We start from the raw sequence: 15,533 nt of genomic DNA, 5'->3' as shown, positions 1-15,533 counted from the left end.
TTGATCCATTCCTCTTCAAAATTCTTCGATAGATGGGCAATGTGAGTTAGTCCTTACGTTTCCAGATGTCGAGATTCTTCCTTCAGTATCCCATCCTCATTACATAGTTCTTTATAGATTGAATTAATATATGCATCTCCGATCTCAATTTGTTCATACTGAATATACACCCAACATCTTCAATTAGCATGACTCAAGATGGTATCCAAGATAGTGCTCCAACTTTGTTTACTTTTGTAGCTTTCAGTGATTGTGACTAGTCTTCAGGTTCGCTTTCTTGTGACTTTTCAATCTATATTGGTGTGTTCACACTTGAAGCCACAATTCTATTCATAAGCTTCGATTTTTCTCGCCAGTTCTATTCAACTAGACTTGGCAAACTTGATCAAACTGATACCTTTGAACTTTCTCTTGTGATATGAATCGCTTGCTAGATTGTAATTGTACACTAGATCCTTGTTTGCACAATAGCTTTTGAAAATAGTGTAACAACAGTGAGATCAACTTTCCTATATAAGGTAGTAAAGTGTTCAACAACTCTTTGTACAAATCATTAAATACTCTAGCCGACAAGATTCCTTTTTAACCGATACTAGCTCAGTGACCGATAATATTCCCCAATCTCATAGATCACTTCTTCATCTAATAGCACCAAGATGTTCTTTTAATCTTTATGACTCTACAGTAGTCTAATTTATCTTCAATCTTATTCTATATAGCTTAGTCACCAATGCATCTACTTATGCTCATAGATGGTATGCTCATGGATCTTCCATCATTGTTCGAATCTTGAAACCCTCATGGGTTCAATCCTATTCAAAGATGTTTTCACTCTTTGCAATTCTCATGTAGCAGCGAACTCTTCAAGTCGAGATGTGTCAAAATTTCTTCAAAGAATAGAGACATCCTATAAAGAAGATATGCTTTCGATTAAAAGAAGCAATATTCATTTGGTCTCCACTTTCTCAATGGCTGCCTTAGAACCTGAGTTCGTGTGGGAATGTACCAAGCATTTTGATCAATTAAAGATGTTGATAGAAAAGTTGTTTTGAGTTAATATCCGGACATCATTGAAAATGTTTTCAAAGTGCTGGAAATTCTAGAACGTATAAATCTGCCAAAGGAGAATTAACAACTCTGGAATGAGAAAAGGCTTGACTACATCAAGTTTTCAAATGACAACTACAATTCATCAAAGAGAATCAGGAGGTTATCAAAAGATGCAACACTACAATTATCAAAGTGAATGCAATGGCTCAAAATACAGGAACTCCCGACAGCTCCAACATTTTCAGCTTTATAGTTTCAGAAGATAAGTGCATGTAATCCATGTGATGTAACCCGATTACACGTACCTTATAAATCATGTAATCCAATAAATCTTCTTTTCTAGTTTGACTTAGTCAAGGTGGTCGAGTTCATCCCACCTTTTGCTCCATTTTTCTCTCACTCCTTTGCATATTAAAGGAGTGTCTTTCATTGTAAATAATCAGCTTTTTTATATGCAAGAGAGCTCTGTCATTTTTGTGCAATTATAACTAAGATTTGTTGTATAATTTGAAAGAAGAGTGAATATGAAGAGCAATTTGTTTTGAAGGCATGTCTAGAAGCAATTATGGTAGATCAAATTGGAATTTGTGACTGCAATGTGTGTTTGCTATCTTTAATTCATGTTAATCTTGTATGTATTTGGAGCAAAGTGAGTATGAGAAACAATTTGTTTCGAAGTTGTGACTGAAGCAATTGTTGTAATACAAACTAGAAGTTGTGACTGTAGTTTGTATTGCTGTCTCATATCCATGCAAGGTATTAGAATCAAGTTACTTTCATGACTGTGAACTGAAATAGCTTATAGGATTTTAGTTTAGAAATCATCTACTTCTAGAAGTCTGTGTGCCCCATTAGTAGAGATTTATCTTTGAAGAATTGCATAGGAGTTTGTGAGCTTCATAATTAGTCTTATAGTGTAAAAAATAAACATAGATCTAAGCTAGTATGCTTTCAATCACCCTGTGAGTTGGTGTAAGTTTATCAGTATCACTATTTACAATTTTAAGATAGAAGTGTAGTTACGAGGTTCATCTTGCCCATTACTTGCTCCGCAAGTAAGTGGATTCTTCCCTAAAACAAGATGAAAGAATATTAGTAACACCCTTTAAAAGTACCTCTAAACTTCTTGCTTACCTTGAGTTGATCCAAGGAATGGTGAGAAGGGGGGGCCTTCCCTTTAAGGTAGGAGAGACTTTGCCTCACACACTGAGACTGGTAACCCTATTTTGCAAGAGAGTTTGTATAATTGTCATTTGCAAAATATCCACCCAACAGGTCTCTATTGAATCCACCTACGATAAGAAGGGAGTCTCCCCTATCGCTGAGAGGAGAGAGAAAATTTGTGAGACGTTACCTAAAATAATAATGTTGGTAGTCGTGGTATCAATGACTTACTAGATTTTTAGCCAACAGTAACAACATTCAATGGGGCAGCAAGGTGCAAAATGTGTTTTCAAGAAATATTAATCAAGTGCTAAAAAGCCCAACAGCTCAAATTTATGTAACGTTTTGTAATGGCTAACCCCCAATGGTTTTTCCCAATGTTGATTTCTATTTTTGCAAATCAATTTTGACCAGCGTATGGAGAAGCTCTGTTTTCTATTGAGTTTTAGGTTTTTTCTGATTTTTTGTTTTTGAAGGTTTTCCAATATTTTTGGTGCTTTACCAATAATGATAACAATGCATGGACAAATAAACAATTTTGGAAACAACTACTGCACCTAATACAATTCCTAAACCAATACTAGATACAACCAATATTAATGCAAGTTGAGATCAGGCATCTTGATAAACAATTTGACCTGAAGAATTTTTATTAGCTGTTGAACTAAGGTACCTTAATAAGTGTGATAAACCCAGGCATCTTAATAAGTGTGTTAGCATTTGAGCTCTGGGGGCTAGAATAGAAAACAAAAATAACCCAGCCACTAATTTTTGTTTGAATTATCCTGTGTATGAATCCACCCAATCAAATGCAGATGTATTGTTTCCCATCCATTACCTTGAGAAATCTTGGACTTTACGTGGATGAGCTGATAGGGTTCGATTATGAATCTAGCCCCACCACCCAAATTGAAAAATAAAGGTTCAATACCTGAATCCAACACATGAACAGGTTCCCAAATTATAACAGGACTCAGCCAAATATGACATAGTTCATCCCCTAGAAGTTTAAAGTTTTATCACTGTAAATTATCATAAAAGTTATTTATAGGAAAATTTGTTTTAATTTTCAGTTCCATTCTCAATTATCTTTGCACAAATTTTTTTAAAAAAATCTGTGTCTCTACAGACTAGAAAAAAAAATTAAATAGTGGCATGTTTTCATCAAAACTCAATTTCTTTAACGATTAAAAAAATATTAAAATTTACTCTTCAAATTTCCTGAACATAATACATATTTCTTTGGAAGATGATGAATTATGATAATAATAAGTATTGGTTCAGAAAATTTGGCGATGACCTTTATTTCCAACTTGACTAATATTCTTTAAGAATAAATGTGATCTGAAATGGCCAATTATCCGGATGATGTGTCATGGAGTATGAAATAAAACATTGATTCTCTCAATTCTGCTAATGATGGGATCATGAAGGGTGACGTGAAACACAGATTCCTTCAATTGCTAATAATGGGCCATGACTTGAAAAGTGATGACTGGATTCTTTCACTTCTGACAATAAGAGGCCATCAAGTGTGACACAGTCATGGATTCTTTCGATTTTACAATCAGTCTGGCAAAACATGGCTTCCTTCAATTCAGATGATAGACCATGAAAGGCAGCAGTAAATGTAGATTCTTTGACTTCTGCTTATGATGGGCCACGAAGCATTGTTATCACAAAATAATGAAAACAAAGATTCCTTCAATTTTGCTAATATCACTGAGTATAGACTCTTTCAGTTCTGCAATAAGCAGCCATGGCAAGTGCCACAAAATATAAACATGGATTCTTTCAATTATGCTGAAAATGGACCATGAAGTATGAGATAAAGCGTAGATTTTTTATAAGACTGCTAATATTGAGTCATCAAGTGTAACACAAAATGTACTGTTAATCATGCAAGAAATGGGCCACGAACTGTGACACAAAATATAGACTTTTCATCTTAGAACCAACAGGCCATGTAATGTCGCACAAAAATGGATAATTTCAATTATGTTAACAAGGGGTCATAGAGGGTGATGTGAGACAGACTCTTTCGATTGGACTAATGGTCCATGAAATTTGGTCATCATGAAACATAAATTCTTTCCATTCAGCAAATAATAGGTGTCATGAACTGTGATGGAAACATGTATCCTTCTAATGCTGCTAACTATGGGCCATCAAGCGTAACAGTAAACATATGTTATTTCAATCCTGCTGACAAAAGGCCATGTTATTTCAATCCTTTTGACAGTAGACCATGAAATGTGGAGGAAGCGAATAATTTTTCACTCATGCTAACAATGGGAAGCGTCTACACAGCCGATAAAATGGCTTTGATTAAACTTTTAGAATTATTTATTATTTAATTTTGAATTAGACTTCCACTGTTTTACAAATTTTAAATGATTAATAAATTCCCATATACAGCCATTCTGTCGGCTGTATAGCCATTTTGAGTCAAATTGTGTAAATCAAACATAGACTCCTCCACTCCGGCAAACAACGAGCAATCAATTGTGATATAAAACAGACTCTTTCAATCCAGCTAACAATAGACCATTTAATGTGAAACATTTACTCTTTGGATCCTACAAATAACGGCCCATTAAAGGTGGCAAGAATACAGATTCTGTCAATTCTGCTAATAAAGGGCCATGAAAGGGGACGTGATACATAAATTCTCTCAATTTCGTTGACAATAGACCATAAAACGTGACAATATACATAGATTCTCTCAATTCTCCAAATTTTGATACGAAATGTAGATTCTTCGAATTCTGCAATTAATGAACCGTGAAGTGTAACACCAAGCATAAATCCTTTCAATTGTGCAAATGACAATACCTTTAATTGGACACGAAAAGTGGATTCTTCCACTTCCTAGTTTCAATTTTTTTTCCATAAGCTTTTTCCGCATTTAAATCAATGGAAAGCAAAAGTTTAAAATCTCTTGACGAGAAAGCAGCCCAAATTGGAATAAAATGATTAAAAGACCAACAACTTACGGACTTATGGACGATACTCTTCAACGAGCCCGGGCTCGGAAACACAACGCCAGGCCGTCTTCCCCCCATTGAAGAAGAAAATTGATCAGGCATGATTTTGAACTGCCTCCAACAGGGTTTCAAAGGTCTGAGGATCGAATCCAAGGGCTCATCCGGCTCTTCCATGCCCCGTGTCACAATTTAAACAAAAACCCTAACAATGTCCTCCCTGCCATATACCAAATGGCAGCGGGGACGAGATCTTTCAAAAACGCTTCCTCGGCCATGAATATTAAGACTCGCCAAGCCAGCAAGCCCCCAGGGACCTGCCGAGAATAATGTGACCACAACGATAGCTCGATTTCAAGCCAGCGTGAGGCCAATTTACCAGATCATTTTTGTTTTATTTCTATATAGATTTCTAATTTTGAAACGTAGAGCCTCCGCTGCGTCACATGAAGAGAGAAGCCATAGCCTTTAAGAACTAGATTAGCTGCTGGAAATTGAATTCTCCGCTGCTAAATGAGATATTGCAGGCGAATTATAAAGCATAGAAATCTTCTTATTGTTGTAACACAGTGAAGAAACAATTGTATGTTTAATTTGCAAGACGTTCTAATTAAAGGAACATGTTTGGGCTTCTCCTTTCTGCTCTGCAGACGGGAAGTCTGCAGACTGTAAAGGTAAGGTAAGGTGGTTTTATAGTCCACGACACTATGTCATGGTTTATAGTGCAGTGTCATGCGAAGACTGTGTAAGAAACGCAAACTCAATCGTTGACCATGGTTAAATAAAATCATGGTGACATTGCGGATGGAGGATGAGTGTTTAATTTCGAAGTAATTTTTAATTTCGAAGTAATTTAGGCGCGCTGGGAACATCAATAACGGCCCGTTGCTGGTTTCCTTTCCGGGAGTTCCCGAGGAACGCCGTAGTAAATCTCGGTATCTTCACAAATGGAGATCAATATTTTTTTTATTTTTTTTTCAAAGTAAATTGAAATCTTAAGAAAATATATTGAAATTTGTAAATATTACTTGCTCTTTATATCGTGGGTCATTGGAAAGTCTTTAAAAGAGAATTCCATGTGAAAAGGACCTCGAGCGTATGATCCAATAAGGTTTTGTCTTGGTGGCTACTTTATCAACAAAATGTTTTATGTGCAACACATGTCATAAAAATTGTCTTGATTTTGTTACGAAAGAAAATTATTAAATTTTCTATTTAACATGTTAAATTAAAGCTTTTATTTCATCAAAAGTTTATATTTTATCACTATTTTGAATCTTGAGCTTTTGATTCAATTTTTCAAAGTTAATAAATTATTTGAAGTTATTGATTTTGTATTCAAAAAATTGAATTGAATAAGAGATATATTTTATTTATTTATAGATAAGACCAAGATCATTAATTGTACATTGAGAGTCAATGGGAAATCAATCTCATCTATATTACATAGAAATTTGTATCTTATTTTTAGCACTTGCAACATAGATATTATACATTAATTTATCATCTAGATATCTTGAGTTTTTGGCTTGGCCTTAGTCAAAACTTTGAATTGAATTGAATAGATCATTAATTGTACATTGAGAGTCAATGGGAAATCAATCTCATCTATATTACATAGAAATTTTTATCTTATTTTTAGCACTTGCATCATAGATATTATACATTAATTTATCATCTAGATATCTTGAGTTTTGGTTTGGCCTTGCTCAAAACTTTGAATTGAATATCATCAAAACTTTGAATTGAATATCAAAGATTTCGTATATCGAAATAAGGGTCAAGGTTATTAATTTGGCATTGGTCAAAATTTTGAATTGAATAACAAAGATTTTGTATATCGAAATAAGGGTCAAGGTAATTAATTTTACATTATCAAAGAGATCAACATCATCAATATCAAAAAAAAATTATTGAAGAGAAATTCAAACTTATTAATTCTACATTAAGAATCAATAGAATATCAACATGATCTTATAGTGTTTTTTTTTGTTCCTATTTTTTTCCTTTATGTAGTTTCTTTGTTAATATTATTCTCTTTTCCAATAAAATTTTAAAAACATCATCTATTTCACATATTGGATAATTATCTAAGACATCTTGAATTTTTGCCTATAATTGTCAAAAAAATTGAATTGAATGCCAAACATTTTATATTTATTAAAGGAAAGGCCATTGCCATGAAATCAGACCAGTTTCAGCAAATAAATATAAACATTTTATATTTATTATTAAAGGTGGCATTTAATAATAATGTTTTTACTTATACAAGTAAGTTAGTTAACTCTTGGTAGGATATAATCTTATTATATGTTTATTAATGCAAGTGTACTTACAAGTTAATAAATATTTAATTATGAGTTAGTTATATTGTAAGCAGAGCTATCATTTAATTATGTTTAATTGATATTATGACTACTAGAACTATAAATATCTCAATTATAATTATATTTTAAGTAGAGTTGTTTACAATTGCAGTATAAATTAAAGGAGAAATAAATGTTATTATTGGACTTAGACGAGAGTTAAAGTATTACTCTAAAAATAAAATTGGTATTAATACCGAGTCTAATGAATTATGTTATTAATTAAATTATTTGTAATTTAAGATCATTTAACTTAAACATGATAATATAACATACTCATAATTGATAATTTAATACTAATATGATTAAAATTTAATAGGAGATAAAAATTTAGTTCAGTATTATATTATCCAATAAATTATAAAAAGATATATCTTTATTATATTATTAATCTTATAGTATACTTATACACATAAGATTTTATAAATCTTATTTGTTTTTGGGAAACTATTAACCTTATTAAATACACGGTGATTTAATATGCCCAACGAATTTATTTATACTTATATATCATAGGTATCCATGAATGTCATTGAATAGAAACCTTTATAGTCAAATTGAACTTTAGAATATACATTAATTTTGTTGTAAAAACTAAACTTGTATTGTTATTTTTGACACCAATGTAGAATTCCACTCTTTCTTCAAGAATTGGAAGACATCTTTATAGTCTTCTTCAATCTTTGGCTTTGTTCCACGTATCTCCTCATGCAGTGCACAAAACATCACTGAGCAAGCATACATCACCTTAATAGAAAAATTGTTAGTCTTCAATTCTTTTATTGAATTTGTCGACCTCTTTTTTAGCTCTTGAAGCATCATTTCCTATTTCTCAATATTTTTCTTCATCCTTCCCAGCAACCCACCAAACACCGAGCCACCAAAATTCTTAGTCGTCTCCTTGAAAGAAACCTACATGATAAAGGGTTAGGGTCAGGGTTTTGAGTATCATGGTTTTTCACTTGGGGGTATTAGAGGAGGGAAGGGGTGTATTATGGACATTAGAGGGAGGGGGGAGTCCAAGGACATACTCAAGGAATGGCCAATGTTCTCGGTAGATTTAGCAACTGAGTTATCAGAGTCTGACCCTTCACTTTTTTTTTCAAGGCTTGCTTACATGTTTCCTTTGCAAGTTGGTTAGACCTATGGGCCCTAGGGGTTTCACTAACATCACTTGAGTCCACAATATACACCTCACGCTTATCTTTTGTAAGGGATATGGTAAATTCACCATTAGGTGAGGAGGAAGACTCCATTTTAGGCCTTTTCTTACTAGGTTGGAAAGGGCCAGCCTCAAGGGACCCAAGTGGAGTGGTAGCATGCGTAACACTGAGCTCATTGACTGAAGAGCATAATGCACAATGGAAGTTATATAGCATAAACAGTAACCCTTTATGCAAAATAACATTGTCCTTGCCCTTGTAGTTGGCCTTAATATTGCTTTCAATAGAATGCAATAGGTAAAAGGGAATGGAAATTAGATTTTATGGCACAAGTGGTTTAGAAAAGGTAGATGGTAGAAATAGTAAATAGTAAAGTTACATTCTAAGGTGAGGTATTTATTATGATGTGACAAACATCCTTCTAGACACCCGAGAGGCCCTCTCTGTTGAACCTGCCTTGTTTCTTGACCGATTCTTCTCGGGGGTTGAAGAATTGTTTTAGGGCTTCATAGTTGGAAGTCTTACTAGTCTTTTTCCAATTTCTACACTCCATGGTGAGTCTCATGGCCTTAGAGATAACCTCTTCATTCACCTCAAAGGTTAAGCCTCTCATCCTAACTTTCCTATCATTCCAAAAAGCCATATACTACTTCAAAATGCTCTCATCATAGCCTTTGATCATGCATTCCATGAACTACAACAAACCTCCTTCCTTACACACAAACATAGCCTTCACATTATTTCTTAATGCCATGTCAATCTTGTTAGGCTAAATGTAGAGCTTATTGCCACCCATGGCAACCAGCTTGAAAGACTTGGTAAAATGTAGAGAAATTTATTTTTCTAATGAAATAAGAATGAAACGTGAGAGGCCCTTTTTTATGTGGCCATAAACTTTCTTTTTATTGCCATAATGACAATGATGGAAGTACTAGTTGATTAGGAAATCTGCATGTCCGTACACGAGTGAAGCCTTGGTTTCACATAAAAATGTTGTACTTAACTTGCCTTCATAATCAATTTTATTTAAGGCCACATTAGAAATATTATTTCCCAAGATCTTACCATCATTATGAACAATCATTAAAATTTTGTGCCTAAACTCCTTTGAATCGAGCCCATAAATGTCTTTCCAAGTAATAATTAAATTGTGCCAAGTATAGTTTCAAAAAATAAAATAATTCAAAAATAAGGAAAGAGTGAACCTTATCCCCCTTAAACCTCTGCCACATAGCCAACCAAATGATGTAAACCATGGTTACTAATTCTTGTACGCTCCTCCCTGCTAATTAGGTTCCTCATATCTTGCTAAAGAAGATTAACCTTCCTCCAACATCTTAATCCTTCCATTTTCAACCCAATGGCATCATGGAGTCTTCAACAATATTTCCCTCCCTATACTAGCTTTTGATGTTTTAGAATCTAACCAGTTGGGTAGCAACATCATTAAGGATTGTACTAGCTCTCCACCCATCATTGGCTTTCCTTTGGATGACCTAAATAATGACTCTAGAGTCACCCTCAAGTTCAATTTTAGGTATTCTCAAGGCCAAAGAAAAATTAAGTCCCTAGAGGAGTGTCATTCCCTCAACCTGGTTCACTGTATGATATATTAGAGGTCCCACGTAGGTAGCCAAGTATTTTCCTTCATAGTCCATGATTATGCCTCCACCCACCTAATTGTCTCCTCTAGCAACACCATCAGAGTTTTGTTTACACCATCTAGAAAAATGTGGTTCGCATTTAGTATTAGCTCTAGCCACTTTTTTAGAACTATCAATTCTCCTAAACCCCTAGAGAAGGTTTCATTCCCTCGCAATATTAATATCCAAAGGAGGGGAGGTGAGTCCAGACTTTTCCAAATACTAGTATTCACATTCTCTAATAGCATCCAAAGACCCAATAGAAAGGTAACCTAAGGGGTATTCTCCTCCTCCTGAAAAATCCTATTATTTCTCTCCTTCTAGATGCACCAGTAGATGTGAGGGGGAATTAATTTCCATAGCATATAGATGAGGGGGTGTTTAGAGGTACAATCCTAGTTAGCAAATTGTCTAGTTTCCATGTCCATAGATTTACAAAGTCTCATTTTATTGAGAACTTGTTGCCATATAAAAGTAACAACCTCATAGTGAATAAAGAGATGATTAATGTTCTCATGTTCTTTCTTGCACATGACACATCGATTGGCTAAGATAAACCCTCTTTTAACAAGGTTATCCTGAGTGACGACCTTCCCATGTAGTAGGGTCCACCAGGGAAAGTTTATTTTTGGGGTGAGGTGCTTATCCCAAATCTTGCCCCATTCAAGACTAGTAATAGGTAAAGCTAGAGTGAGGTTCATAGGCCGTCTTTTTGGAAAAGTCTCTAGAGGCCATAGGGGCCCAGAGAATTTTTTCCTCAATGTTAGTCTGAGGTATTCTTGTGCACTTCAAATTATTTTTCAATTCTTGGGTGATTTCATGTAGTCTTTGGTTATTTGTCAAAATTTGATTCAAGTTAATCCACCTTCCATTACTAATGTACCCCACCACTTTGTCACCTAGCCTTTCAGTTAGCATATTACTCAAATTAAGATGCTTAACATTCTCCAACTGGATTGTAGTATTCCAGTTATCCTTCCATAATTTTTTTTTTTGGCCATTTCCAAGTTTCCATTTAAGGCCTTTCTGAATTAGAGTTTTACATTTAGTAATATTGTTCCAAATTTTGAAACCCTAAGGAAGATTCCCATATTTGAATTTATCCTTGAAACTTCCCCCTTGCATATGCTTAGCTCTCATAATGTTGCACCAATCCCTCATTTTCCAAAATCAAATTCCAAGTCATTTCACAATTGAGAGCTTTATTAATGTTCCTGACTTTCCTTATGATGCAGGAGCATCCTGGGTTGCACTGCTATCTTGCATGTTTTTAGTTTTCTTAGTTTTTTCCAAGTTGTAATGTCTTGCATTGCCAATTTCTCAGTTGTTGTTGAGTATTTAGCAGATGGTGAGCTTACTGGTTGATGTCAAGTTCCAATTGTTGCCAAGTGTCTTTGGTTGTCAAGTGTTCTTTGGTTGCCAAGTCATCCTTTTTTGCCAAGTGTTCTTTGGTTGCCAAGTCATCCTTTGGATGTTGACTTTGTGTGATTGCCAAGTTCATTTGGATAATGAGTGTCAATATTTCATGGAGTCTTTGTTTGCTGAGTTGTTTGTGTGCAGTTTCTTGTTGAGGCCGACCTTTGCATTTAATTTAGTGTTAGATATCCATTGTGAGTTGACTTGTAGCTTAGCCTAGTATTTAATATGAGAGTTTATTTAGTTGTATTTACAATAGGTCGACTTGTGTCCATGCATATATTTAAAGAGACATTGGTTAGAGTCTTAGAGGTAGATGCTTAGAGAGGAAGCAAAATGCAAAGTTTGATCATTGAAGATTGTAATTGAATTGATATATGTGGCCGTAACCTAGAAGGCCTTACAACTAAGCATGTAATTGATCATTGGATGAATATATGAATGAAGGATTTTACTTCCTCTATCTCTCGAGTTGTTTGTATTTTTTGTTGGTTTCTGTTGCATGACTTTGCACAGGTGGATGAATAGTTGGGTGTGCCTTTGGCCCTAGTTGTTCTCTTCCCCTCTCTTCGTTAGGTGGATCAAAGTCAAGGTTCCTCCTTGTGGAGATTGGATTTTGTAGAACCCTAAGTAAATTTGGTTGCAGGGTAGTAGATCTAAGGATTTGATCTACAATTTGTAGAGGGTTACAATCTTGTAGGAACCTGATTTGTAAAGATGGTTCGAGGTAGAGGAAATGTTGATAATACAATATCGGATACATTGAGACAAATTGCCACCGTATTAGATGTTGTGGAGACAAATCAGAGGAGAGGAGAACATCTTGATGATGTGATTTATGATGAAGCAGTAGCAACAAACCCTAATCCAAAACCTAAAGAAGATCAAGATGAGGCAGGGTTGTTGAGAGTTTTGTCTAGGGAAAATTCAAAGCCTATAGAAGTTGTTCCTTATGATGAGAAATTGGACACCAATGTTGTGTTAGATTGGATCTGTGAAATGGAGAAGTTCTTTGAGTATCAAAACACTCTTGATAATCAGAAGGTGAAGATAACAGTTACTAGGTTGAAAGGTTATGCCTCGCTGTGGTGGGAGCATTTGCAAACTGATAGACAAAGGAGAGGAAAAGAGAAGATCAGAACTTGGGTGAACAAGGTAAAGAACAAATTCCTTCTTGCTGATCAATGAGTTATCTTGTTGAGAAGGATGCAAAATTTGAGACAAAGAGATATGACTGTGAAGGAGTATACTGAGGAATTCTATAGATTGGACATCAGATCTGGACATGTGGATGATGATGTTGAGAAAATTGCAAGGCACATAAATGGATTGAGATCTGGAATTCAAGATGAGATAAGTTTTGTGAGATTGGAAAGTGTGGAAGAAGCATACCAATATGCCTTGAAAGCTGAGGAGATCTTGACAAAGAAGCATGAACAAAGACAAAGAGGTAGAGGTGGTAGATTCCAAAGAGGCAGAGGTAGATCTTACGGAGAAGGTGGCAGATCTGACAATTTTGTGCAAGATAATGGAAAATTTGAATGGAAGAATGATGATAAAAAAGATTGAGTGGAAATGTAGTTATTCTTACCAAGGAGGTACTCATTCTTACTGAGGAAGAGGTAATTCTTATTCTAGAAATGGATTTCATGGTAATTGTTTCAGATGTGGTAAATAAGGGCATAGATCCTCTAAATGTAGATCCTATGAAAGTGGGCAAGGCAACATAAATATTGTGATTCAAGGAGACACTAAGAGTTCACCAAGTGGAAGTGAGGCTGGAGAAAATCCAATGGTGAGAAGAACCTTATGTAATAAGGGAAGTGATGAGAAACCTATCCTAAGGAGAAGTCTTTTCAAAACCATATGTAAGATGGCTGGAAAATGTTGCAAGGTAATCATTGATAGTGGAAGTTCTACAAATTTGGCATTAGAAGAGTTGGTTACAAAGTTGTAGTTGCAGAGGTTGAAGCATCCTAAACCATATCATGTCGTGTGGATCAAGGATGAACGTAAGATATTGGTAAGTGAGAAATGTATTGTGAAGTTCTAGATTAGACATTATTTTGATGAAGTTTTGTGTGATATTATGCCTATGGATTGTTGTTGTATTTTATTGGGTAGACCTTGGCAATATAATGCATATGTTATACATGATGGAAGATTGAATCAATATACTCTTTGGGTAAATGGGAAAGGGCAAATATTGCTACCTTTGATTGAAAGTCCATATGAGGTTAATTGTACTACTATGAGAATTTGCATGGTTCATGGGAAATAGTTTGAAAAGGAAACAAAAAAGAATCAAGTCTATTTTGCTATAATTCCAAGGAGACCGAGTTGTCAATAGCAACCGAGTGCCAGAAAATAGTGTTAACCAAGTGCCAGTTAGTGGTGATCAAGTGATTGCAAAAACTAGTAGAAGTAGAGTACTGGTAAAAATTGAAAATCTGTTGAATGAGTATAAAGATATTGTTGCAAAGGATATACCTGATGTTTTACCACCAGTAAGGAGTATAAGTCATTGTATGGATCTAATTCTTAGAGCTAGTTTGCCAAATAAAGCACCATATAGATTGACACCTACAAAGAATGAGGAACTTAGTGGACAAGTGCATGAGTTGTTACAGAAAGTATTGATCAAAGAAATTTTGAGTCCATGTGTTGTACCTATTGTATTAGCACCTAAAAAGAATGGAGAATGGAGAATGTGTGCTGATTCTAGAGCTATTAACAAGATCACAGTGAAATATAGGTTTCTTATGCCGAGGATGGATGACATAATGGATTATTTGAGAGGAGCAAAGTATTTTACCAAGATTGATTTAAAGAATGGCTATCATAAGATCAAAATTAGAGAAGGTGATGAGTGGAAGATTGCTTTTAAGACAAAATATGGTTTGTATGAATGGTTGGTTATGCCTTTTGGTTTGGCTAATTCACTGAGTACTTTTATGAGGTTAATGAATGAAGTGCTGAAAAGATTCTTGGGAAAATTTGTGATTGTTTATTTGGATGGAATTTTGATATTTAGTAAGACTAAGGAAGAACATCTTAAACATGCTAGACAAGTATTGCAGAGATTGAAAGAGGAGGAGTTGATGATTAATCTAAATAAGTGTTCTTCTATGCAAAGGGATTATGTATTTGGGATTTTTGATTTCAGCTGATGGTTTGAAGATGGATCCTAAGAAGGTGAAAGCAATTTTGGAATGGCATACACCTAAGAATGTGGGTGAGGTAAGATCATTTCATGGTTTGGCTAGTTTTTACAAAAAGTTTACAAGGAATTTTAGTTTTGTTTGTAATGCTATGATTGAGATAATGAGAGGAGATAAAAAGGAATTCAAGTGGATACATGGAGATGATAAGAGTTTTGAGACTTTGAAACAAAAGGTTGTTGAGTTGTCTATACTAGCTCTATTTAACTTCAATAAGGTATTTCAAGTTGAATGTGATGCAAGTGGTAGTGCAATAGGAGCTGTATTAAGTCAAGAAGATAAACTTGTTGCTTTCTTTAGTGAGAAGTTGAATTATGCGAAAAGCAAGTATTCTATGTATGATCAAGAGTTTTATGCTATTGTTTAAGCCTTAAAGAAGTGGAGACATTATTTGATTCCTAAGGAGTTTGTGTTATATACTAATCATAAAGATTTACAGTACATGGGAAGTCAACATAAATTGAATCATAGCCATATGAAGTGGGTTGAGTATTTGCAAAGTTTCACATTTATCATTAAGCATAAG

The 15,533-nt window shown here is 34.5% G+C and overlaps 1 protein-coding gene across 4 annotated transcripts in view; it reads right to left on the bottom strand.

Annotated features, from left to right (window-relative positions):
* Positions 1-5,884, bottom strand: part of LOC149542315 (dual specificity protein kinase YAK1 homolog) — a 120,188-nt gene extending 114,304 nt beyond the window's left edge. For 2 of the 4 annotated variants that reach the window (XR_016355452.1, XR_016355451.1), the window contains exon 1: positions 5,211-5,861. Coding sequence is in view for 2 of the 4 variants with exons in the window: in XM_089797292.1 (XP_089653418.1) it covers positions 5,211-5,375 (165 nt within the window). In the remaining 2 variants the exon portion in view is untranslated. Of the gene's footprint in view, positions 1-5,210 lie in introns of all 4 variants that reach the window. The other 2 variants (XM_089797292.1, XM_089797293.1) reach the window with 1 other exon arrangement.
* Positions 5,885-15,533: the final 9,649 nt, after the last annotated feature.

The sequence above is a fragment of the Cupressus sempervirens genome, chromosome 8 (genome assembly GCF_028749045.1).
Source record: "Cupressus sempervirens isolate cs-2001-9-10 chromosome 8, ASM2874904v1, whole genome shotgun sequence".
In the NCBI taxonomy this organism is placed as follows: domain Eukaryota; kingdom Viridiplantae; phylum Streptophyta; class Pinopsida; order Cupressales; family Cupressaceae; genus Cupressus; species Cupressus sempervirens.
Note: the sequence above shows the minus strand (reverse complement) of the source record. Positions and strands in the feature narration are given on the sequence as shown.